This window comes from Daucus carota, chromosome 7 (genome assembly GCF_001625215.2).
Source record: "Daucus carota subsp. sativus chromosome 7, DH1 v3.0, whole genome shotgun sequence".
In the NCBI taxonomy this organism is placed as follows: domain Eukaryota; kingdom Viridiplantae; phylum Streptophyta; class Magnoliopsida; order Apiales; family Apiaceae; genus Daucus; species Daucus carota.
Window position 1 is genome coordinate 31873885 of NC_030387.2, and position 26641 is coordinate 31900525.

Genomic DNA, 26641 nt, shown 5'->3' on the forward strand with positions numbered 1-26641 from the left:
TTATTTTCTTTCATTTTTTAAAACTTATTTCTAAATTTATTTTCTTTATAATTTAAACTTAGTTTAAGTAATCAAGTGTCCCGTAACCTTTTTAATTATTCTACTCCAAGACAAATCAGATTGACATTAGTTGAGACAGATCAGGCTGACAGATTACAAGACAAACACCGGGATTTCTAATACCAGATCTTCAGAACCGGTAATGGAAGCACATTGATGACCCAATCCAATTGATTTCTCAAAGGATTATTAGAAGCAGTTTTCTATGTTCGACAAAGCTGATTGTGATTCGAAGAAGATTCTATTGAAGACTAATTTGGTACTACTAAAAGTGGATTTTGAAGAAGGTACTTCAGGCCTTGATCTGAGTAATTACTCCGACTTGATAATCAGATCACCAGATCAGGATGGGAATTTGCTACATCTGCAATGAAGCATCTTTCCAGGGCTCGGAATGTCAACTTTGAATGGCACACTAGTAGTAGGAAAAGAGAAGTTTTTGCAGAAGAATCTTCAAGGGATTTTCAATCTAACTCAGTGATTCGGGGATATACAATTACACAGTGAATTGTAGCAATGCTAAATCCATCCAGAATCAACTGAATCAAAGATAGAGAACTGTGGAGGTTTAAGGATATAATTATCGAGTTACTACCGCACCAAATCAGTTTCGTGCATTTATGTCAAAACCTTAGGATTGAACAGAAGAGTTTGTAACTGCTGAATTTGAGGAAGCTCAAGTCGACGAAAGTTAACACTTTTGAAGAATGTGAGGACAGAACTTTAAGGATTGGCATAACACTGTCTGAGAGGTTTAGTCATGTTAGATTCAGATGGAATCCATTGGTTTCAAGTGGAGACTCTTCGGGGTTTAGTTCGACAGGTTGTTTGAAAACTGAGTTGGTAAGTACACACAATATTGATTGGTATCTTTAGCAAAGAAGGGTTGCTATATATATTGAAGCCTCGACAAACAAGGACGATAGGGTTTGTCTGGAAATTCAAGTGGATGTTTTGAAAGAAGCATCATAACAAGTTCTAATGCTACATAAGGAAAGGTGTGAGATGGATCAGTTACTGATGAGAAGGATGATTATGGTTATCTGGCTATCCTAGAATTCTCTGAAGATGATTCACTTTGCACATCTCAGGTATGAATTCTTTCTAACTCTGCAATACTTATTTCATTATATTCAAAGCATGTTATAAATCTCTGAGTAGAATTGCTTAACACACGAGCACAAGCATGATAGCATCACAGTAGATAATGTTGAACTAGTATGCTAGATCACTGTTCTGGTAACTAGGATTGATGATAATCTTGTGCATGTGTCTTTAGCAGATTCTTAACATGTGTATGAATATTTAGGATTTGATTATTTGCAATGGTGAGATTAGAAGCTTTCCTTTGGAACACAACTCTTAGTTTTAGGGGTTATGATCCTAGCATGTATAACTTTGTTAAAACACTTACTTTCAGATTCCCTAGTACAATTAGATTTGCTTATCTAATCTGAATTGTTTGTTAAGGATTTTATTTTGTTCTATGATGGAATGTCTACCCTGTGTCAGTAGAACTTTTAGAACTTCATGTTAGATCTAAAACTGACTTAGGTAATAGAGATAGTATAATGCCATATAACAACAGATTGGAATCAGATCCTTATGCTCTTGGAAGATTATTGAATATCTGTAATTCTGATTTCTACCTGTTACACTTGTGTTAATTGGTTTAAGTAGAGAGTACTGAATCTTCTGAATTGCATAACTGCCTGTCTTGCTATTGTCTTATCTTTGATTGTTTGCCATGTGTATTCAACATCATGTCTGCTTATTTTCATGTCATGAATGCATGTCTTTGTACTTGCATTGATTTTAGAAAAGCATGTTTGAGAATCACATTAGGGCAATGTCTAAATAAGAAGTAGCATGTTAAGGTTGCTTCTGTTGTTACCATTGTTAAAGAAAAATCTCTAATCCATCCGGACCCAGTTATGATTGGGAACCATAGAACACTTTCCATTTGTTTTGCAGGTTACATATGATCCATATGATTTTTGGTGCACTCTGTTTGCTGAGTAGCTGAAATCATATGATTCACCAAAAGTACCCTGTTAGCAAATGTGATCATGTGAGCAGTTCTGTCAATAATCTTTGAAAGATGACAACAAAGATTCTCTTGCGGGACATGCCTGTTTTCCTGGAATGTCATCATGGAACTATATCTTTCTTGGAAGAGTCAAAGCACACAAATTCTGAGTATCAGACTATTCTCTGACAAAGGACATTATGTCAGTTCATGGAATAGTGCTTTATCTCAAATCAGGAAAGATGTGAATCTGCTCGTAGCTAATATGGAACTTCAACTGAAGATGAAGTGAGCTATTTTCGATAGTAAAGCTTCATCGGATGAGTGTTAGCTATGGAACATGAAGCTCTCACACTTGTATGTCAAAACAAGGAGCTCTTTTTATTCGTAAGAAGAGAATTGGTGAGAGGACTACCTCATCTGGGATTCTATATGGATGAAGCTTATGAGGTATGTCAATAGGGAAGTCGAAGGAGCAATATCACAAAGAAGCAAAGATATGATCAACATTACTGAGCCGCTTCAGATGATACATATGAATTTCTACGGATCAGTTAATGTTATATCTACAACAAGCCAGATATCTTTTTGTGATGATCGTTGACTACTCTAGAGTCTTTTGTGTTGTTCGTATGTGTTCGAAGGACAAGACGTCACAAATGAAGGTTGATCAAGATGAACCCTGATCATTGATAAATCCAGAAAGACACCATTCTTGTCAGTGGCCAATCAGAAGCAAACACTAACTCTTGGTATGTGTTTGGAGGAAAATGCCTCTTTGCAAGTCCTGCATTTGAAGCTCAAAGAATATTTTCCTCGGCTACTCAATGGAGTCTACAGTCTACAGGGTGATTGTGATTAATCAACAGAAGGTGATTGTAAGTCTGGACAGGACATTGAACGACACTTTGCTCCAAGCTGTTAAAGGTGATATCATTGGTATTATGATGATTCAAATCCAAGCAGAATCTCTTTGCAAGGATAAGGATTGTTAAGAAAATCCCAGTAACAGCTTAGGGGGAGCATTTGGTGGATCCACTAGTCAAACTCAACACCACATTGAATATGAACAGGACATATCAAGAACGTATCTGCTTAGACAAAGGGTTGGAAGTCAATATCATTCCCGGGTTCTAGTTCTTAAATGTTCCTAAATGTTCCTAATGGTGAAGTGAAGACTGGGAGAGCTATTGTCAAAGAATGTTGTTTCTTTAGGTTTCAATCTGAAGTGAAACTTGGGGAAGATTCAGAAGCTCTTAAAGGGATCCAAATTGAGTGATTGCACAGCAAGATGATCTCAATCAGTTTGAAAGCAGATTGTGCGGAGTCTGATACCCTGACCTAATGACAATTTAGTACTTAGTACTTGTCGGTATTTAGATTCCAACTGGATGTTTTTGGCTCTGTTACGAGGGAAAAGCCAATTTGGTTGCTTAGAGTTATTACAAAGGAGAAGGTTATGAAGATGATGGAAACAGAATCTTCAAGTTCATGACTCTACATCTTAGGGGACTCAACGACCTTCATGATTGAACTAAAGCACCATTGACGAGACTCGGGTTCAGGATATTACAGTGAGCTAGAAGATGAAGCTTCATGCAACATTTCAAGGATTTTGCAGTTGCAGATCCAACAGAATTTGTATGCTCTTTCTTCACCAGCTCTCTATGAGTTTTTATCCAAGACTTGATGATAGTCACAGACATGGTATGACTTCTGACTAGCATATTATTTTAAATATCTGTTTGCTAGAGTCATATTTGGTATTCAAATCATTACCTCTCATGATACAAGGCACACACAATATAACTATATGTGCTGTGATACCATGATTATATTATATGTGGACTAACGTCACTTGTGCAAGATAATTGCTAAGTGAATGCAGATTAGTGATATGATGAATTTGTTGGAAAGTTGCAATTCTTTATGGTCTACTAGTTAGCCTAAAAGAATGATGGCAATAAAAGGAAGTCAAGGGTCTTTTGAATATGCGCAATTTGGAAGATTCTAGACCTGCCAAGACTTATGCCAACAACCACTGGACTTGATCAGTACAAGAAAGGTACATCAACTGAAATGTCAAGTCTCAGAGGTATTCAACTCATCACTTTACTTAACTGCAAGTAGATCACATACTATATTCTCTATAAGGTATTACTTCATTCATGAGCATGTCTATCGTATTTCTTGAATGAATTCATGAGTATTAAATTGTCTATACATAGGACTTGTGAATTTATTTAAAATCCAGTACCTTGTGCTTTTTGTTATTATATGTGATTGCCATGTTTATTGTTTTGCATGCTTAGATGGTGATTATATGTTTTAGCATGAGTGTTTGTTATTTCAAATTATTTAAATTATGGTGCATGACAATTAAGTGACTTATTTGTTCATGATTTAAATGATTAGAGATGACATGAAGCATGACTTAATTATGTTATTTTTCTTGATCTATACCTCTTCAACAATTGGTATTTAGTCGTGATATATCTGTATTTGTGAACATACTTAGGATTATTTTCTAGGTTGAATTCATTTTTATAGGTATAAAATCTGAAGCATGACTTATTTGTTTCTAGACTTGTGACTTGTATCAGTAATTGGTATGTGGTTAGAATCTAGTTAGAATTTAGTCATGATATACTAGTATTTGTGGAGTTACTTAGATTCTCTCTAGGCTGAATCCATTTATATTAGTGTATATATTTGAAGCATAACTATTTGTGTTGGATATTTGATGATTTATTAATTGATATTTTATTTCATGTCTAACTGCTTATAGTTGTGATACTTTTAGTGTTAGTGATATTATTGCATGCTTATATGTAGATCACTAATATTAATAGTTAATATTTTTCTGCGAGGAGTTGTGTGAGTTTACTTGTACTCAATGCTTACATGTATAGGACTTGTGAATTTTTCTTCAACTTTCCCTCGGGCTTGCGAATATCTTTGTATGATTGTCATGATTTTAGTCGTTATATGCTAATCTGATAATTATATGATATTGCGTAGGTATTATTATTTTATATTAGTAAAATTGTGATCCACAATTATATGCTTATTTGTTTCATGATTAACTTTGATAGAATAATAGAAGCATGATTAATTCATTTTTGAAATATTTAATTAGTATCTATTTTTGATGCTTTATTAATGTTTTATTTGTGAATTGATTGTGATGTATTGGCACTGGTGAAATATTGTTGCATATTTCTTAAAACCACTAGTGCTAATATATTTTAGGTGTTTAATATTCTGAGTACGAGGGAGACAACCATAATCTTTATTCTGTCTCATATTTATGTTCTGGAGTGGTGAGTTTCTTCAAAGAAATTTTCTTATCAATTGATTTCAACAATTGGTATCCACTACTCTATTTCATAAATATTTCTTAGAATATTTTGCATCTATAAATGTAGCATCATAGGACGAGACATTGATTATCTTGTATTTGTGTACTTGGTGATCTTTGTCACTTGCAGCGTCTGTTTTGACGATGTGCTAGTATGAGGCCTTTTCACTAATTAGTATGGCGAGTGCTTTATACACTGCAGCGCATAAATTTTCTTGTTTCCTTTTTAAATTGTGGTGAGAAACAGGAGTCTGTGTCTTTTTCAAAGACAAGTTCATCTAAACCTTTTATGCATAGATTCAGACTCCGTACTCAAACCAGTTTTTAATGGAAAACTTTGATTCTTTCATCGGTTGTGATTGTCATTCTTTATGCAAATCATTTTTACAATCACAACTGATTCATTTTTCCTCAAAAGATTAAATGCAATTGCTTTCATTCAAAATCATAGATTTTCTTAAATGCATTTATATCTCTTTCTGTTCTTCGGAACTTAATCAGCTTCTTGGCTTTCCTAAATAGTCATAAGGTTGAAAACCAACAATCTTTATCCCAGACTATAAAACCAAATTCAGAACACATCCCAACTTTCCCCCTGGAGTAATAAGGAACTTATTAGACTAGAGGTCAATGAGGGAGAAACTGTACTTGTTGCAGCAAATAAGGATATGAGGGATAGTGTACCCACAGCTCTACCTCTCAAGGAGAAAAGGTGTTTTTGAACTTGAGGTAACTGTTGCTCATCTGTATTCTCTCAAAAGAATATAGAGTTGAAAAGGCAATAAAACAGTCTCTGGAATCATTCTCTCAACAGGATGAGTCCATTGAAATTCGCTCGTCAGCCAGAGCATCTTGTATTGAGTCAAGCACATCATCAGTAATCACTCTGATGAAGAGCCTAAACAGAAAATCTTATGGACACAATACAAGAGAGTGCACAGTAAGGTTAAAGGTTTTGTTCCAGAAGCAACTTCTTCATTTACCATTTTACGGTAGATAAGATGGTTGATGCCTTTACAGGTGTAAGGAGGAAACGAGGATCTCAATTGCCAAATCTTCAGGATTCTCGTCTCCCTCCCCAGATAAGAACAAATCTGGATCCAATCGGAATGGATTTCCTATTTATAGGAGATCGGCAACTCTCTGACTATGAGTCAATTTATTGATAAGTCGGTTGAGGATCGGGGATTTACGAAACCCCATTGCACCACCAGTGACCTCTCTTGAAGGGGCTATGGTGATTTTCTCATGCAGGTACAGAAGACCATACTTTGAGTGCTGAGAGAAACACTGTGAGCCAAACACTGAGAGTTAAACACTTGGTGAGATTCTGAGAAGAACCAGTGAGATATCAGAATGAGAAATATGTAAGCATGAGTGAGTGCAAACACATAGGAAATTGAGAAGAGTGAAACACTTGTGAGGTACATATTATAATATTTAGTATCGAAAACTCACATGTTGTTGAAAGAATTGACGGAAGCAACTACGGTTCATTCCATTTCACGGTGTGAACTTATGGTTGATGATTCTCTTGAATCAAGTGTCTTCACAGACATTGAGGAGGACTTAGGCCTTTGCCATAATTAAGCCTTTGTCTAACCTCCCAGAGCAAACAACTCTGGATCCTTAATTGGATAAGCCACTTAGTGGTTGGCAACTTGTGGACCATGATTCGGATTTATCCGATGAGTCTGCAGGGACTGGGAATTACGAACTCCCATTGCACCACCGGTGACCCCCCTTTAAGGGTGGCTAAGGTGATTTTCTTGCAGGTACTCAGCATTTTGGAAGCTCAGTATTTGTGTGGAGGGATATACTTACAGAACTCGTGAGTGACACCCTTACCCAAAAACCGAGAGAAAATTGAGTGTTGAGTGATACACCTGCAGAACATTTTAGTGAGACACCTACTAATTACCAAATTTATACCTAAAGACAAAGTGGATGTTGTTACTAGAATGTTAGTTTTACTCATTACTTTTCCGTTTGGAACCTATTCTTTCAGCATAGGGACCAACCCAATCGAAGTAAACCCTTCTTCTGAACTCTTTCTTCGACCCCAGCTTTAGCGTTGTTTAGTTCTCTATGGGCAAATTATCTTCAGGTACAGGAAGTATTGTACACGTTCCTTGACCATATTTGATACCACATATCCTCGGAGGATTCCACAACTAAGGGGGAGAATATATTTAGGGGGAGAATATATGAAAGGGGGAAGAAAAAGTAAGTTAGCTTTCTTTAGCTGTCTACAACTAAGGAGGATTAAACTACTCTTTAGCTGTGTACTACTGAGGAGGAGATTCTTCTTTCAACTAAGGAGGAGGATTGATCTTTCATCTAAGGGGAGACAACTACTTATCACTAAGGGGAACCTGATCAAGGTAACGGGAGGAGAAGTATAAGGTGATACAATTATTCTTCAGTAAGTGTAGACAGGAACTTATTCATTACCACTGAAGAATTCAATGAAGCTGCTGATTGTTCTTTGCATAATGGAATGTTTTGAATTCTCTTCAAGACAGACTATGAGGATTATCTGGCAGGTAAGCAAGAACCAAGGAAATACAGGTGATATGCACATTTGTTATTTCTATTCATGAAATCTGGAAATGTATTATATGATCCAGAAACTTTGTAGCATTATTTACTAGTCCAGGACTTTACTTTTTCTAGTGTTAGTTGAGTTATCCTCCAGAGGATTTGCTTGTTGTGGTTAACAAACAAATAGGGGGAGATTGTAAGTCTAAATGTAAAGACAACCCTATCTGTTACATAGGGATGATAACTCAACAATAGAACAGGACAAGTAAATAACACTACGCCTGCACCGGAATCAGAAGATACGAAGACAAAGGTTGAAGAAGCCATCGACAGTCTTGAAGGAATAAGTTCACTGGAAGAAGTTCATTAATATGTTCATGCCTCAGTGAAGAATAAAGATTGAAGTATTCAAGATTGTGGAAGTAATGAAGATGTTGTCCGAGTACTCGAAAGATTTCAGTGCAACCCCTGAAGCAAGATATTTCTATATATCTTGGTTGGTTATTTACAATCAACAAACTGAAGCATAACTAACCCGGAACCGACTGATCAATGTTTGCTAACAAAGACGGTACAATGTTTAACTTCAGTGTTAGTCGCTTGTGAACCAGACCAGTGCACTAAGCGTCAGCACGTACGGAGCTTTGCAAAGTATTTATCGATCGAAGAATTGATCCAGTCATAACAAGTCATTTGTTCCAAAGCCAAGCCAAATGCCTAGCCTCTGCAAGCTGTATCGAGTCTACTACTCAAATGTCATATGTCAAGCTTCCACAGAAAGCCATATCAGGAAGTGACCTATCTTTTATATGTGTGCACTTATATATTTGTATATGTACAAATATATTTATATATATGTATATATGTATATTTAATTAAATATAATATATATAATATATATGTATATATGTTTTTAAACATATGTATATTTATATGTATGTATATTTAAATAAATATATATGTGTATAGTATATGTATTTATATTTTACATAAGCAATTATATAATTAAGTGTATATATATATTATATTATGTGCATAAATATATGTATATTTAGAGAGAGTTATATATATCTTTATATATATATTTATATTTATATTTACACATAGTTATATGTATATTATATATATTTAAATATATGAGAATATATTTAAATATATGTGTATATATATGTTACTATATGTTTATATAAATATTATATATATGTATATATTTATATATACTTTTCTTTATATATATTTATGTTTATATTTATATTTATAAATAACTATATATATATATCTCTATATATATTTATATATATATTTACATTTGTATTTACATATAATTATATATTATATATATTTAAATATATGAGAATATATTTAAATATATGTACATATATTATTATATTTTCATATAAATAAAATATATATGTGTGTATATATTTATATATATTTTTATTTATTAATATAATAACAACATAATATATTATATTATATATATATTATGCATGCATGTGATGATGTCAGGTGTCTAGGGCAACCTAGGGTTTGCATGTGCATCTAGGGTTTCACTGTGAGACTCACTTCTCTCTTCCTGTAGATATTGCAGCAAGCGCCATTTGAATCTTAATATGAAATCGACCAAGGCAGATATGTACACACTGAAGCTCTTGGCAGGTGCATTGTACATAGCCCAAGTTGGAGATTTACATGCTTGTCCTTGTCTTCTCACTCTGTGTCCTACTGCTGCCAGCGCAAGGAGTGAAAGGTAAATATATATGTGGCGCCACTGGTGGAGTGATAACAGTGGAGTATTGGCACCTGTTGACATGAACGTAGCAGAAGCTAAGTCATGAAACTTTATACAAGGAATATCTGTTGGAGCGCAAGTTAGTGACGCAGCAAGTGTTTAACCCTAACAGGTTATCACCTTAACCAGGAGTGAGAACAGCGTGTACACCAAAATATTCTGGCGCCAGTTGCATCTTGGTATAACAAGACTAAGGCATAAATCATACAGTGGAGATGGGAGTTGTTTTGGCGCAAGTATGGAGCGCCAATTGGTTAGTTCTTAACCATGGGTGACAACAGTGTGGCACAGGGTGATATATGGAGCAACTACAAGCGCAAGTTCATTCACTTAGATTTATTCTAAGTCATGCACACACAGTGGACATCAGTAGGCGCCAATTCAGGAACAAACTCACCCCTGGCGCAAGTTTCATTTTAATCAAATCAATTCTGGCGCAAATTCAAGAGTTAACCATGGTTAGTTTATGAAAAGCCTATAAATACCCATGGATTGTGTTCTCATTTGTAACACTCTTCACCACCTTTATGGTGGAATGGCTTTGTGCCTCGCACACTACTACACACAAATAAATCATAGCTTAGTTTTGTAATATATATATATATTTAGAAGCTAGGGTTTGTGAGTGTACGTAGTAGTAGCCATTGTAGCCAACCTTCGGGTTTGGATTTATAGCACCTTCGAGGTATTTATCAATATACAGATATACCTTGGAAAATATTGTGTGTTGGTTTAATATTTTTATATTCTCAGAAACCGACCCAATATCCGGAACACGAAACCCATTACAGAACTGCAATTTGTTTATCCGCAAGATTCGAAAGAATTTTAAATTGTAGTGAGTATCGTATTCAACCCCCACTTCTACGATACTTTGGACCTAACACTTAAAATTTGAATTTTATTCGAGATTAAAGACGCTATAAACAAACTTATATGCGTCGATCTTGAATATTATTTTCACAATTTAAAAATCATCAAAGAATATAATGATTTTCCTAAAATAAAACATATTATTAGAGTTAAGTTCCATAAAATCCACATTTAAGCTGTAGTAAGTACCGGTCATAATCTTTTAGTGTAGTCGTAAAAAATATTTTTAATTATTCAAATTTATATTAATTTATCATCTTTAAGTAGTTTTAAATATAATTATCAATTAATCATTAACATCTTTCAACTCTAACAATCATTAAGATCATTATTCTCTATATGAGTTATAGTTTAGAACATATATAGTGTTTAGTGATTTATAAAATAATTGTTTTATTTTTTGATTGCAACGATTATATCGTAGAATATAATCTGCGGATTGTCGGGTGTTTACAAATATTGTAGACTAAACAAATTAAAATTAAAATGAATATCTTTTTTTTAAAATAATTTTGAACTCCAATACTCCTTATTTTGTGAACTCCATAGAACGAGGACCCATATTGTTATTTAATAAATTTAAAATAAGATCAAATTTTGATATATTGAAAGTCTTATATCTAAATAACAGTAACTTAAATATCATTTAAAAATAATAATTTAAATAATTATAATAAAAATATGATAATGTAATTAAAAAAACATTACTTTTCCAATAAATAATAAATTTTAAAAATTTACATCAACTAGTCATAATTTTAAATTATAGTGTTAATTTAGTTGCAGTTACTAATGTGAGAAAATAAGTACATCTATATACTTTTGCTCAGCCTGTATAGCTGTTTTAATAAAAAAAAATTATATTATAACTCAGATAAAAAATTATTTTAACCGCTTTCCCGTCAAAATAATACTAATAGAAATTTATTATTATTTAGATAAAAATTAATTTGGGCCGCCTTCCTCTCAAACACGATACTAATCAAGAATCATTTATGACAAAATTATAATCATAATTGAATAAATATATCCAATTTCATAGATTTTAGCTATTATATTTTTCTTTAAGATTCCTATATCTTAATTGTTTAGAATTATCTCTCTTTTCTTTTAGGATTTTTATTTCTTAACTACTTAGAATTTCATAGATTTTAGTTATTATATTTTGGTTAAAATTCTAATTTTTTAACTACATAGAATTATATATCTTTTACTATTACTATTTTTTAGCTACCTTTTCTAGAGACTACACGTAACCTCCCCCGTATCCTCTCAAGAATCATCTACATTATGATAAAATTATAATTATAATTTGATAGATATATCCATTTTCATAGATTTTATTTTTTTAATTATTTAGAATTATCTTTCTTTTCTTTTAAGATTCTTATTTGTTAACTACTTAGAATTTCACAAATTTTAGCTATTATATTTTTGTTAAGATTCCCATTTCTTAACTACTTAGAATTATATATCTTTTACGATTACTATTTTTTAGCTATTTTATCTATTTTCTCTTAAAAAATTAAATGAAGAATTTCTAGAGCGCCACCTAACCGCCCTGCATCCTCCTTTATTGATGATTGATTGATTGATTGATGACATCTATGAGGGAGCATAATTGTTTAAACTAAGCCTCAATAAAATATTTGTTAATTCTTCAAAAAAATTGAATTTTTTATAATAAAATAAGGCTATAAATTTTATAACTTTTGAAAATAAAAACTGTATTTTTTAATTATATTTGTTCTAAGATCATTATTTTGAATAAATAAAATCTTACTCCTTTTATGATTCTCAAATAAGAAAAAGAAATATATTAGTTTTACAATCTTCGAACATGAATTTTAGATTATAATTTTAATTTTTATTTGAAATTTAAGATATTTATACGACAAAAATCGAACAATTCTAGACACGACACGTCATATATTTCGGATAAATAAAATTCTACTCTTTTTATGATTCCTAAATAAAAAAAAAGAATTGTATTATCTTTACAATCCTTTTGCCTTTACAATACTTAAACCTGATTTGTAGATTATAATTTTATTTTTCTATTTGAAATTTAAGAAAATTGTAAGACTAAATCGAACAATTTTTAATTTTTTTTTCAATTCTAAATTTAAGAAAATTATTTTTAGATATATAATTTGAAATAATTTAATTAAATAAGACTATAATTTTATAATTTGTAGATTTTAACTATTGTATTTTTTTTAAGATTCCTATTTCTTAACTACTCAGAATTTTATAGATTTTAGTTATTAAATTTCTTTTAAGATTTCTATTTCTTAACCGTTTAGAGTTATCTCTCTTTTCTTTTGAGAATCCTATTTCTTAACTACTTATAACTTTATAGATTTTAGCTATTATACTTTTGTTAAAATTCCTATTTCCTAACTACTTTGAATTATATCTCTTACTATTTTTTTTAGCTATTTTCTCTAACAAAAAATTAGAAAAAATAAACGAAGGATTTCTAAAGCCACCCGCATTCTCCTTTATATATATATATATATATATATATATATATATATATATATATATTGATTTCTATATTGATTAAGATTTTATAATTATTAATATACTACTATAAAAAGACTTCTACGGTGTTTAGGATTTTGTAATATAACATTTATCCTATCCACACAGTTAAATCGCTAAAAATTTAACTTATGAAACAGTTCTATAAAATTCATATCAAAATTTGGCTATCATCATATTATTTTTATTTAAGAATTATTACTATTATAAAAGAAACTTCTATATTTCGCAGGATTTTGTATTATAATAATTATCTCACTAATAAAAATATATTATCACAAAATTATTTGTTTTAATTTTTTAAAACTCAAATAATTTAATATACAAAACAACTCTGTAAATCTTATATTATGCTTCAGATTTCAAATAAATAAGAAATTCATATTGATATTAATATAATATCCATATATAGCTTTTATCAATAAGCGGAATCAATATTATCAAAATTCTAATTATCAAACTACCAAAATTTGGTTATTACCATATAATTTTTAATAATTATTATTATTATCATATAACTTTGAGAATACTTACATGTATGATCAGAATTTTTATAATATAACGATTATCATACCAATAAAATTACAGTCAACAAAGCTACTCATTTTAAATTTAAAACTCAAATAATTTATTTTATAAAATAACTTTAATTTGGTTATCATCATTTTTTTTTATTCGGTCGTAATAATAATTATACTATTATAGAGTTTATAATAAAATAATATCCTTCCAATAAAATAATAATGTCAACGAAATTATTCGTTTTAATTTTTAAAACTCATAGGATTTAATTTACGAAACAAATCTATAAAATTTCTATCATATTTTAGAATTAAAATAAACAACTGTTTCAAAAAAATTAAAATAAACAAGAATCACTATTGATACCAAATTACCAAAAAACCTGGTCATATATTATTTAGTAATAATTATTATTATCATTCAATACTCTTCAGAAGATTGCGATAATGACGAATAAGGCGGTGGTAACACTAACTCAATAAATCGAAACTCAAAGAGAATGAAGTTATTGTCCATATTGCAACATATAATAAAACAACCAAAACACAAGACATATAATTACCTTTGTCAAACTATAATATTAGTTTATCAAACAACTAAAACATCACGGTTCGATCTAAAAAACTCTAACTAGAATTATATATAATATTTCCTTATTAGATGAATAAAATAATTGCGATATAAAATTTCGATTTTTTATTCAAGATTAAAGACGCTATAAACGAACTTATATGTGTTGATCTTGAATGTTATTTTCACAATTTAAAAATCATCAAAGAACATAAAAATTTTATTAAAATAAAACATATAGTTAGAGTTAAGTTCCATAAAATCCGCATTTAAGTCGTAGTAAGTACCAGTCATAATCTTTTAGTTTAATCATAAATAATATCTTTAATTATTCAAATTTTATATATAATATACCATTTTTAAGTAGTTTTAAATCTAATTATCAATTAATGATTAACATCTTTCAACATTAACAATCATTAAGATCGTTATTCTACTTATGAGTTATATCTTTAAACATATATAGTGTTTAGTGATTTATAAAGTAATTGTTTTATCTTTTGATTGCAACGATTATATTGTAGAACATAACCTGCAGATTGTTAGATGTTTACAAATATTGTAAACTAAAAAAATTAAAATTGAAACGAGTAGATTATTTTTAAATAATTTTAGATTCCAATACTCTTATTTTGTGGACTCCATAAAACAGGGACCCATATTGTTATTAAATAAATTTAAAATAGGATCAATATAGATAGTCTTATATTAAATAATAATAATTTAAATATCATTTAAAAACAATAATTTAAATATATATAATAAAAATATGATAATATAATTAAAAAAGACATTATTCTTCCAATAAATAACAAATTTTAAAATTTTATTTAAAGCACGGGTTATCAACTAGTATCTAAAAATGAAAATTTTGGAGGCCAACAAGCAAATTTTTAGAAAACACATGTATATTTTCAAATTATCTGGAAACACTTTTATAATTTCGTGAAATTTAGAATTATTCAAAAACACACTGCATTATTAATTGTTCATACCAGCTCCTTCCTAGGCCAGCTGCTTGTTTTGTAAACAGACGAATAGGCACACTCAAATGTGAATACTATATTCAAATTATTCAAAAACACACTGCATTATTAACAATGTATCATCACTAAAGTAGAAAATAAAACTGAGGTGACCGAACTTTTAATTGTTGTATTTCAGACTAAAAAATAAATGCAAAAGAAGTATCGTAAAAGGGCCAAAACCAATAACATTGTAATAATTCATGAACCCAAAAAAGGCCACTGATTGCGTCAGGGATCTTGCATACGTGCATTGTTGCAGTTTTTTTTACCTGTTACAACAGTTTACACTATATACCACACACCCATCCTGAGTGTAATAACAAAAGGTTGTTTGGATACTTCAGGCTTATTTCAGCTGTAAGAGAAATGGACTCTGACTTGTTTCGAAGTCCATATCGTTATGCACAGGCTTCTTTGTGGTGCCCACTCTTGCAGGTCTTGACTGGTTTGCATTTGCATTGTTGGAGTTGTGGCTGCTGTTTCTTGATGTAGGTGTATCGTGATTGTGTTTGCCTTCATATGAAGTAATGACAGCTTTAGGGTCGGTTGAAGCCCTCTCAACATGCTTTCTAACATTGCATCCTGCGTAAGTGCATTTGTAATAGCTCCTGAGAATAAAATAAGACGGCGTCAGAGCTGATCTTTAGAAAGTAGGACAACTTGTATTAGAACATGGATAGCTGGAAGGTCGGAGAGAAATTAAAAAAACAAACAAAAAGGCTGCTTTTCACATAACAATAGAAACCCTAAGAATTTAAAAAAGAGGGGGGAAAAAATAATCATTTTTTCTAATTTTTCTAAACCTGCTGGACTAAGTACAGGCCATTCTAAAGCGCGTGTTATAAGCTTAGGTATATACAAGGTACCATCAAAGACTATGATTGATGAAAATCACAAGTGAAGATGCATCTACAAAGTTGGTTACCATTCCTATATTCATCACAACCAGCATTAAATCCTTTTAAAAGTTTCCAGAATATTTATCATAATTGATGCCAAGTTTACATATTCCTGCCAACTCAATTCAACCACCAGAGCTCCTCTGTAGCGTCAACTACTAACAATAACGGACAACTTATTAATGAAACTAATTCTAAGTAGGCATAATCTCGAACCATTGTAGATCCCAAATAGTTCTTTTATCCATCAGAGAAATTACTGTCATAAGGATGATTATGATTCTTTTATGAGACAACTGGTGACATACATTTACCACAAAATTCTATGAGTTACACGTGCACAAACTCGATGGGATAAGTATTTGTAGTGCAACAATAAGAACTAATACGCAACTAATTTATCATTTCAAACATCCAAAAAGTCTACAATAATACTCAAATTATAGATAAGAAATAAAATAACAACCTTGGATTTTGATTACCCTTGACCACTTTCTGTCCATATTTTCTCCATTTGAACCCATCATCTAGAAGATCAACTTCACTTCTAGTTTGTACAACTATTCTTGACTCTGTTACTGCTCTATGGGAAATTGGTAACTCCTGCGTCCCAACCTCTATATTCCTGCATCCCACAGTATATTACATTAATCAGTTTTATAAAAATTTTGGTGAGCAAACTACAGGTTATATGAATATCATCTAAGCATGGGTAAAGAGAAATTTAATATCAGCAACTTGCCTTCTTTTGGGATTTGGTTCCCCATCTTCGTACTCATTTACTCTGGGTTCAGCATCATATCCTTCCTCATCATTAGTTAATTCATGTGATTGTTGGGGTACCAATTGAGTTGATAGCTGATCGGTAGGTACTGCATGGTAAGGTACAGTCTCCTCTGACCTACTTGATTCAGTCTGACCTATAAAAGCAGGCTCAACCTTTGCCTCGGCATTTACAGCTCTACTGCGGTCGCTACCACCTTTTGTACGTTTATTGGACAGAGGTAGCTCATGGTTATGCTGTCCTTTATAGGTAATCTCAGTTACCTGGCCATTAGGAGAACATTCAACTTTCTTTTTAACAGGACAGTTGGCATATGTACACTTATAGTAGCTTCTTGGATACTCGCTCGCTTTGACCTGCTTCTGCCCATATTTCCGCCAATTGTAACCATCAGCCCCAGGTTTATCAGTACAAAGGGAAGTCGATACTGACTTCCTTTCAAAATTTGAGATATCTGGTGAATCGATTTTTGAATTTTCAGGTTCCAGTTTTGCATCATGCATTTGTTGTGTGAAAAATAGTTCAGAGCTAGAGCTAGGATGTGTCACAGTTTCTGCAGAGGCAGGTAATAGAGAAGGCAGCTGACTGTCGGCTTGAATATGCTTAAAAGATTGGGACTGGGACAATGCAGCCTGAGCCGTAACATGAGCCAGAGCTTGCTGGTGGGACATCCCGAAAGGGCTCTACATTAAAAAAGCAGACAGATATTCATCCAGAGAACTTGTGAATCAATATCCAGAGTGTCTAAATATCACATAAGGTATACCAGTATATTATCCACATACATGATGCCAGTTCATGAAAGGAACAGTTTCCCATCTACCCTCAACTACAAGGCATAAACAGTTACTATAATTAAAAAAAGGGTTAATTATCAAAGTCGCACTCGTATCAAGTCAGACTCTCATTGCAAAAGCAACTCAACTTGGCCACTAATTTTAAAATTTGTATCAACTTAGTCACCGGATGGTCTCCTTGGTTTTCTATCAAATTAGTAACTCAGTTGAGTCTCTTTAGCAATGAGCAAAACATTTGGACGCAACTAGTGATGACTTTGATAGTTAACTCAATAATAAAAATTGTTTCCTATTCATATCACATGAAATCAACCAAAACAAAAAAGTTGTGATAACTCATCGAAAAAACAGAGTCTCAAATTGGCCACTTTCAAGTCGGTGGTTTTCAAATTAGCCACTTTCTAATTCTGTCATAAACTAACAAAATCTCAAATTTATCACCGAAAATCAGCAATTTTGTGTGGAAAGTGGCCGATTTGAGACCCCAAATTTGTGAATGGTAAATTTAAAACTTTGTCCATTATATAGTGGTCAATTTGATACTTAACCCGAAAATTTAGTGGAAGCTAGCAAAGATCCAGACTCGCTCCCAGATTCTGCTTACAAATAACTATAATTGGAACCAAAACTCTAAAAGATCCAAACTTTCAATAATTAAAAATACAAAAATCATCTAAATTATACCCAAATTAATTGTTTCAAGATTCAACAAATTACCTGAAGAGGTGAGAAAAACCCAGGTGAATTAAGAAACCCAGAAGGGCTTAGCCCAGGAGGCATCATAAACAGAGGTGACTGAGCAACAACCAAATTCATAGGCCTATTCTGCTTAAACCCTGATTTCTTATCACTCCCATCTTCACTTTTCATATCTTTACCAGAAAGTTGACTCGTTTTTGCCACAGGAGAAGCCATAGCTCCAGCAAGAAGCTGAGAGAAAGAACAGTTATCTGAGTCTGGATAATACTCATTGAAGAAATTGGAGACAAGGGTCATGGGGCCTGGACTCAAACCAGGCCCACCTGAGAAAAGAGCTTCCATTGAAGGCCTTGGTGGGAGATTCAGAGTGAAAGATGGCCTTGCTTGTGTAGCCAAAGCTTCTTCTGCTTCACCCATTTCTTTGGCTCTCTGTATCTACAATAATATCTATATATACCCAGAGTTGACTTTGTTTAAGCTGTGAAATTGAGACAGGATAGAAAGATTTAATCTTTACTTGAAGTTTAGTAAAAACCCAACTCAAAGACAGACAGGGTTAAACTTTTGTTGTCTGTCTTGAATCATGTGTGTGTCTAAACATAGTACTCTGTAAAAGCAGTTGCTGCTTGATCTAGAAATTGGTTCAGAGAAGAAAGATAGAGCTGAGTATAATAATAATATTTTATAGAAGGAAAAAACTCCTGTGGGTGTTTATGGTTTTGTTACGGAGAAGTGCGGATTGTTGCTTTGGTATGGGATTGATTGGTATTAGTACAGAGTCTTATCCTTTGATTGATTTTGGAGGAGTGTATATTGCAGTTTTGATGTGACCCACTTCTGACTTAACTCCCCACCCCCACTTCTGCTTTCTCTTTACTAAGTAGATCTACTCCCTTCCATTTATGCTCAAAATATCATCATATTCCCAATATCGATCAAAATAAAATGGAGTTGGACTTGGAATATATCTCAACCGAACCCAAATTTTATAAAATTAGATGCTCCTGCTGTCCGTGATCTTATTTAACTTTCACGAAATAAATAAGAAGTAAAAATAGTTGAGAAGTGGGTAAAATGATTGGACCTATCAAAATTTAACAATAGATTTGAGCTAGTGGAGAAAAATATTAAGTGTAATAATGTTAAAAAAAAGTTAAAATAGAGGAGTATTAGGTTTAACCGTGAAAAATAGTGTTAAAACATAGTGTGTGTTTGGCTATAGCTATTAAGCAGGGTTTTGGATTTATAAGTTTGAAGTACTTATTCGTATCGTTTGTATAATAAATCAGGAATTACTTAAAAGAAGTTGAGTTTACCGGCTTTTGTTTCATGACTTCTACTTATTTACCAAACACTTTAATCACTTGTAAGTCTTAACATACTTCTAACTCCTATTTCATTTATTTACTTTAGGTAAGAAACACTTATTTTAAACTCATCTAAACGGTTCCAATATGATTGTAGATACACCCGGCATCTTTACAGGTTTTTTTTCTAGAAAATGTCATTTCTAATTATCATATGAGACACTATGTGGGTGTTTGGGAAGAGTTTAAAAACTCTGCTTCCCAGAGTTTTAAATTAAAAACACTTATTCGCACCGTTTGTGTAAAAAGTCGAAAAACACTTATAAAAAGCTAGGAATTCTAACTTTTGTTTCATGACTTCTACTTTTTTCCGAAACATTTTAATCACTTGTAAGTCTTAACTAATTTCTAACTTCTACTTCACTTATTTTACTTTAAGTAAGAACCACTTATTTTAAGCTCACCCAAACGGCCCCTATATTTTTAAAATTTTTTTTTAAAAATTACAGTATTTTTGTAAAAAAAAATTAGACTTGTATATTTATGAGAAACTCCTAATATTATCTTGACTATGTTTTACTAATACAAATTTTACTAAAAACAATATATCATCAAATTTCAAATATTAAATAAATACATATCAAGATTACTCAAATAAATAGATGGATAGCTGCATAAAACAAAAGAAAATATATACTATAGACTAGGTATTCCCTCTCTCCCAGTCAATTGTATATATTGGGAGATAAAGCTGCGGCACGGATTTTATTGCTTTAATATATTAGAGTTATGTAATTTATTTTTAAGGTTTTTTTTCTTGTATGAAAAAATGAGATTCATATTTTTATAAAAAAAAGAATATCTTAAAAACAAGTTATAGTATTACATTTTATAAAAATCTTGAAATGCGTGTCGATGACGAAAAAATACAATAGAATGAGACGGAAAGAGTATATATTACTTAGACACAGATTGAGCTAATTATGATGGAAAATGCTAAGTACCATAAAAAATTTCCTAAAATCCAAGTGGCAATGTATTATTGGTTCATCTCACATTATAATAATAATAAATACATCAATCACCCAATTAATATTAGCCGCATGTCTGCAACGTTATTTGGGAAAATAATTGAGATCAGATTTTGGGTTTGCATTACTGATTACGGTTGATTATTTTATTTTTGATTTAGTTATTAATATATTTATCATTTAATTTATAAAATCTATATTTTTTTAATTGATAACTTTTCGGATAGTTTTTTGGAAAACAATATATACCTAACTCGCTGACAAATAACAAATTGTGAGTCATCTAGATCGATTTTTAACACTATTTATATGTGATATTATCATAATTTTTTTATATTTTTAACAAAAATATATATTATTAATATATTAATTCATGATAAAAAATAAAATTAATAAGTTAATTAAATTATTTTGAAGAGTGCAGAAAATTCTTGTTTTAAAATGAAGAAAATATATATGTATCTGACATATCATGCAAATCTTTACAATTTTGAAATACAACAAGTCTGTCAAAAAAATACAACGACAAGACATTATTAATGCGGGAGAAAGCAAAATTTACCTACTTGCTGACCAATTGTTATATCAATACCACCATCCTAGCTAGTGTAATGTTGAGCCAACCAACTTTTCCAACAACCATTTTTCTTTTTTTTTTCTTTTAAAAAGTATACCTTAAACTTCAACACTCTTGTTGCGGTGTTTACATTTATCTGTGGGAGAGTGGAACTTGAGTGTTTACATTTATAAATATTATTAGAATTATTGTTTCTTTTTTGAACAATTATTCTCACATACTTCGCTAATAAATCTAATCTGAGTATGAACCAGATCAAACCCATAAATAGATTAATATAGGGGCTGTTTGGGTGAGCTTAAAATAAGTGCTTCTTGCTTAAAATAAAAAAGTGAAGCGGAAGTTAGAAGTTAGTTAAGACTTATAAGTGATTAAAGTGTTTAGGAAAAAAGCAGAAATTATGAAACAAAAGCTAGGAATCGTAGCTTTTTATAAGTGATTCTCGACTTTTTAAACAAACGGTACGAAATAAATGCTTCTAACTTAAAAGTCCAGAAGCGGGGCTTAAAAGCCCCGCCAAACAGCCACATAATTTTAATAAATCAAACAAGTAGAAATCGAATTATAAACGGATAAATGAGAATAGAATCCACAAATCGAGAATCGAACCGAAGCGGCCACAAGTAAAAATGGTGGAAATTTTCATTTAAACAAAGATGTGGCATGATGGTCGATGGAGCTATAGTGCACAGAGGTCACAAACAATCACTGAATAACTGGGAGATAAAATATTTAACACTAGCATATAACAACCCAAACTTCTTTGTTCCACATGCAGTGTCCATGGCCAATTGGCCATGCCAGTTGTATTTTTATTCAAGTCTTTTCCTGTTTTCTGATATAATATTGCAAAGTACATAACATTCAGTGGCAGATAACAGAAAGTAATGGACCCTAATACATAACCCTCCTAATGTGCCAGATTGGAGGTCTTAAGTCTGAAACATGCAGCTGAAAGTGGCAGATTTCAGCCCTGTTTAGTTCAAGGTTAGCCTCCACAAAACCTGACTTTACAGCGGTTCTCTTACCTGTTTTCGCAGCTCCTCCCCCGATGCCAGTTAACATCTAAGTAAGCGATATATGCACACTCAATTACAGTCACACACTCCTAACAAACCAGACATCTCCATTACTGAAAAATGTAATAATAGTTTGAAACAAATTTGTTTAATCTGATCAGATGACTAGGAAGTTAGGACAGTGATCTAACAAACTATGCATTATGCAATGACTGATGAGTGACTCGAGCTCACTACACAATCCCAAAAAGATATTACAGAAAAGACACAGTACAAGGACTCACAGCTTGGTTTCTATGAAGTAAGTCGATGATACGGCCAAACCTTCTACATCATAAGTGCGAACCAGTCTCTGTCTTTTGCCTGCTGACTCGAGCCAACAGAACTCTAGATGGAATGACTTGGAATCTGCCACACTCTTTGACACATCACACGGGCACCCCAGGTACATGCCCTGCGGCAATAAGGTCATCTGGAAACCACCATCATAGGTGACCACATTGTCAGAAATAGTACCAATCCACTGAACATTGGTAGTTATGTCAGTGTTTTTGGCTGTTGAACTGATTTCCTGTTGTTAAGAAGCACATCAGCATCAGAGGTATCAAAGCCAAATATGTAAATGATAACAAGGAAAAGAAATATTAATTACTATGCTGTAATCTACACTGGTCTTGCATAATTTCACGGCATAACATTTCCAGCTAGCATTTTATCACAGCATACATCTGTGCTGCAATCTACACTGCTCTTGCATAATATTATCACAGAACAGTTGCAGCTAGCACTTTACAGTTTAGAGCCTACATTAATGGAACACTTCTCACCCACTGCAAGAGCCCTTGAATGAAACAAAGTGGTGGAAAGTAACTACATAACCCAGACTCAGAAATGTTTTGAAATTTGGCATGTTCACATACAGTTTTGCAAATGTAGCTGATTGCAATCAGTGACCTCACTGCTTCTAATTCATGAAATTAATATCTGTTATAGGTAAGCTCAGATATGGAGATTAATTACATCCAAGGCTAATTTGTTTGGTGGGTGCAACAATTTGACAACTGATGGTTGTGCAATGGCCAGTAGTCCAGCACAACAAAAGTGAGGCACATACTTAGTACACACCAAATATTATAAATATTTATCAGATTGAACAAGAATAGCTTGCTAGAATTTAGCACTGTGCCAACATAATAAAACAAGTAACTAAATTCTGAGGAGAGCGCAAAATACCTGAATTAGCTGACCTTTATCATCAAATTCAAGTGAAGCAACTGTATCTGCTTCTGCGATGGTTGCTCCATAAATACCACTGCGTTTTGTCACAGACTGGCCTTTCCATCTACCAATGTGTGGCATAATTCTGTTTGTATTATCCTGAAAAAGAGCTACGGACTTTAAAAAATCTTAAAGTGATAAAAGACCAAAAAATAAGAATATACTATACTTAGGGCGCTAAATTAAATAAAAGTAATTAATTCAGAATTGGCATCTTAATCAAGTACCTTTGAATCATTTAAGGAAGGGGCAATAAGCACTCCACCCCCTCGTTCTTCAAGAAAAATTAGTATCATTTCAATAATACCTTTGGGATCCATGATATGGAATGCTCTTGCTCGCATATCCTTCTCCAAGGAAAAGAGGCAAGTCTCACATACTATAGCAGGTCGCCGAGAGGGAAGTTTCAGGTTTCTGCATATAGATTATAATAACGATAAGATAAGAACACAATGACACTAGTGGCAGCAGACTGAGTCGCTGAAAACTAAAGAGATGATGGCAATGATCACTGTGAGTAAGAATGCCTTTATTTCAGATTTCCTTTACATGTAAACTTCTCGTCGTAGATTAGTAATCTATTCATGCAATTTGCAACTGGAATAAGAGGAATGCTAAGAATATGATAAATTGTTATATTCTTCTTCGGCATTACAATAGATGGATTAACAAGTAACAACTATATGTATTCATCTACAATGCTATGCATCAATGATGGAGATTTTCTAGCCAGACAAATGCACTCACTTGGGAAACTCTTCCCCTATGTCATCTTCACCCAGGACCCCCTGTCTTAAGACAGTCTCCAACATGCCAGCAGTTTGGTACCTTAACGCAAAGGCCTTCTCATTTGGAAAGATGTTAATCTGCAAACTGAGTACAGTGGATATTCAACAAACACAAAGATAGCGCAAGGCCTAAGTAGATATATACATGTAAAGACTTAAATCAATGAACATTGAACAAGAAGACTTATTTGTAAAGAGAAGGAGCTTACCTGTTGATATTTGTCGACAGTGAACATGTTGGTTTCTTTTATTTTGTATTCAGCCCATTCTTGTTCGCGATCTTCTTCAGAATCTGATGAACTTGATGGCGGTTGTTGAATATATAGCCTATCAATATAAAATAGAGTAAGATACTATGCAGCAAGCTTGCACAGAAGAAAACAGTAACTGCTGGACAACTTTGTGTTTCAGACTTTCAGATTTTCAGTGAGTTGATGGGCTATTCTTTAGCATCAGACGGAGCTTAATGAAAACATAATTCTGATTATAATTTTCTTACATTTTTTAACCAGGATATTGAGTGCTCAGTTTATCCATCATGTTAGAAGACCCAAATTTATTTTCTTACAGTTCAATTGCTTAATAAGCATGCAACAGTCTAACAAGTCGGTCCTTTAACTTTCAAGGTAAACATTAGTATTGCCCATTAGTCTACCTTAGTTAAAAAACAGAAAGTCGACTATAAACTTCCCGCAAAACCTAAGGCAACATAGTCCCCAATACTTTGCTCAACAATGAACAAGAATATCTAAAACAAACAGATACTTCCCTTCATAGTATTACCAGTATTTTATTCATCACATTATTACATTTACAAAAGTACTCCACTCGCTGCTCAATTCATAAAAGAACAAAAGTTCAAGCAAGCAACATTATCCATCAAAACTCGTTACAATAACAAACATAAACCGCGACTCACGTTTGAATTAAACTGACAAGATCATCTTCGCCATAAGAACTAACAGCAAGCTTCGTAGTCACTTCATTCATCAAATTCCCTTCCGGATCAAATTGCTGCGACGTCATCAAAAACAACTTAACAAACACACACACATCTACAGCAGAACCTTAAAAACCGATTATTCAATAACTAACAACCTCATCAAATGAATAATTTTTTCGGACTCCAACAACATAACAGGGACAATGTATGTTCTAAACACGATAAATAAATAAAATTCTCGGGCCGAAGCATATTCAATTTATCGAGATTTAACTGTATTACAAATACATATAAATAGTAAATATACTTACATAGAAAGAACCAACCCAGTTACCCAAATTGAGCTCAATGAAACGCTGAAGAGCATCAATACTGAGCGCTTTCTCGGTATCCGTGAGTGTAGGGTACGGTGACGACGAAAAAGACGCCGCCTTTATCCTGGAGCTCCGAAATGTGTTGACGGGTCTCGCAGTAAACGGGTTGAAATTAGAAGCTTCAACAACAAATTTAGGGATTATGTGTGGGGCGAGAGAGTTGTAATGGTGAAAAAGTGTGGCTGATGATGAGCAAAACGGCGTCGTCATTGCAGTGTGTGTGAGCTTGGCTATGGCAGTAGCTATAATACAAGCATGCTGCACTTATATTCTGTCCTCTCATCTTCTCTTTTGATCCGCATTATCCACGAATATTTTTCTGGTGATTAACTAATTTTGCGTTTGGTTTCTATATATTCTGATTGGTGTAATTTTTTATATATAATGATCTTTTATCATTAAAAGTAAGAATTAAGATAAATTAAATTTATAAAATTTAGTGATTAAAATACATAAATCTTATTTTTAATTGCTGAAGATAGTATATATATGTATAAATAATGAAGAGGGAGTATTGATTAGTATATATATAAATAATGAGGAGGGAGTATTAGACATCGTGAATTTTTTTTATAATTTTCATATAGGATTTAAAAGATTTTTAGATCAGCTTATATAACTACTCTCTCTGTCCGTCTAAATAGTATATATTGGGGGACGGGGGCAGAAATGCGGGATGGACTTTAATACTCATCTAAAATATAATTATGTAATTTGTTTTCAATTTTTTTTTCTGAATTAAAGTTTGGATATTAATTTTTTTTTCAAAAAAAAACTCTCAAATATAAATTATAAAATTATAATTTATAAGAACATTAA

At 32.2% G+C, this 26641-nt stretch overlaps 2 protein-coding genes across 2 annotated transcripts; both read right to left on the bottom strand.

Annotated features, from left to right (window-relative positions):
- Positions 1-15433: 15433 nt before the first annotated feature.
- On the bottom strand, positions 15434-19341 carry LOC108196450 (probable WRKY transcription factor 3). Its single transcript, XM_017363745.2, has 4 exons — positions 18524-19341; positions 16968-17692; positions 16692-16850; positions 15434-15934 (listed from the first exon to the last, which is right to left on the bottom strand). Exons 1-4 carry the CDS (start codon positions 18920-18922, stop codon positions 15673-15675), a joined length of 1545 nt encoding a protein of 514 aa, XP_017219234.1. The 5' UTR covers positions 18923-19341; the 3' UTR covers positions 15434-15672.
- A 3188-nt stretch (positions 19342-22529) lies between these two features.
- On the bottom strand, positions 22530-26145 carry LOC108193595 (uncharacterized). The gene is made up of 7 exons (XM_017360314.2): positions 25760-26145; positions 25425-25519; positions 24715-24832; positions 24465-24583; positions 23945-24131; positions 23673-23816; positions 22530-23010 (listed from the first exon to the last, which is right to left on the bottom strand). The coding sequence occupies exons 1-7, from the start codon at positions 26030-26032 to the stop codon at positions 22720-22722; spliced, it is 1227 nt and encodes a 408-aa protein (XP_017215803.1). The 5' UTR covers positions 26033-26145; the 3' UTR covers positions 22530-22719.
- Positions 26146-26641: the final 496 nt, after the last annotated feature.

Bases quoted from the DNA above. Each gene is read 5' to 3' on its own strand.
- LOC108196450 (XM_017363745.2), bottom strand. From the start codon at position 18,922: ATGGGTGAAGCAGAAGAAGCTTTGGCTACACAAGCAAGGCCATCTTTC. The intron at 17,693-18,523 runs GTAATTTGTTGA...TTTTTAATGTAG, and splicing joins GGTTTTTCTCACCTCTTCAG to AGCCCTTTCGGGATGTCCCA. The intron at 15,935-16,691 runs GTTGTTATTTTA...TTTTATTCTCAG, and splicing joins AAGGGTAATCAAAATCCAAG to GAGCTATTACAAATGCACTT.
- LOC108193595 (XM_017360314.2), bottom strand. From the start codon at position 26,032: ATGACGACGCCGTTTTGCTCATCATCAGCCACACTTTTTCACCATTAC. The intron at 24,132-24,464 runs GTGAGTGCATTT...ATCTATATGCAG, and splicing joins ATAGGGGAAGAGTTTCCCAA to AAACCTGAAACTTCCCTCTC. The intron at 23,817-23,944 runs GTACTTGATTAA...GCTCTTTTTCAG, and splicing joins CTTCCTTAAATGATTCAAAG to GATAATACAAACAGAATTAT.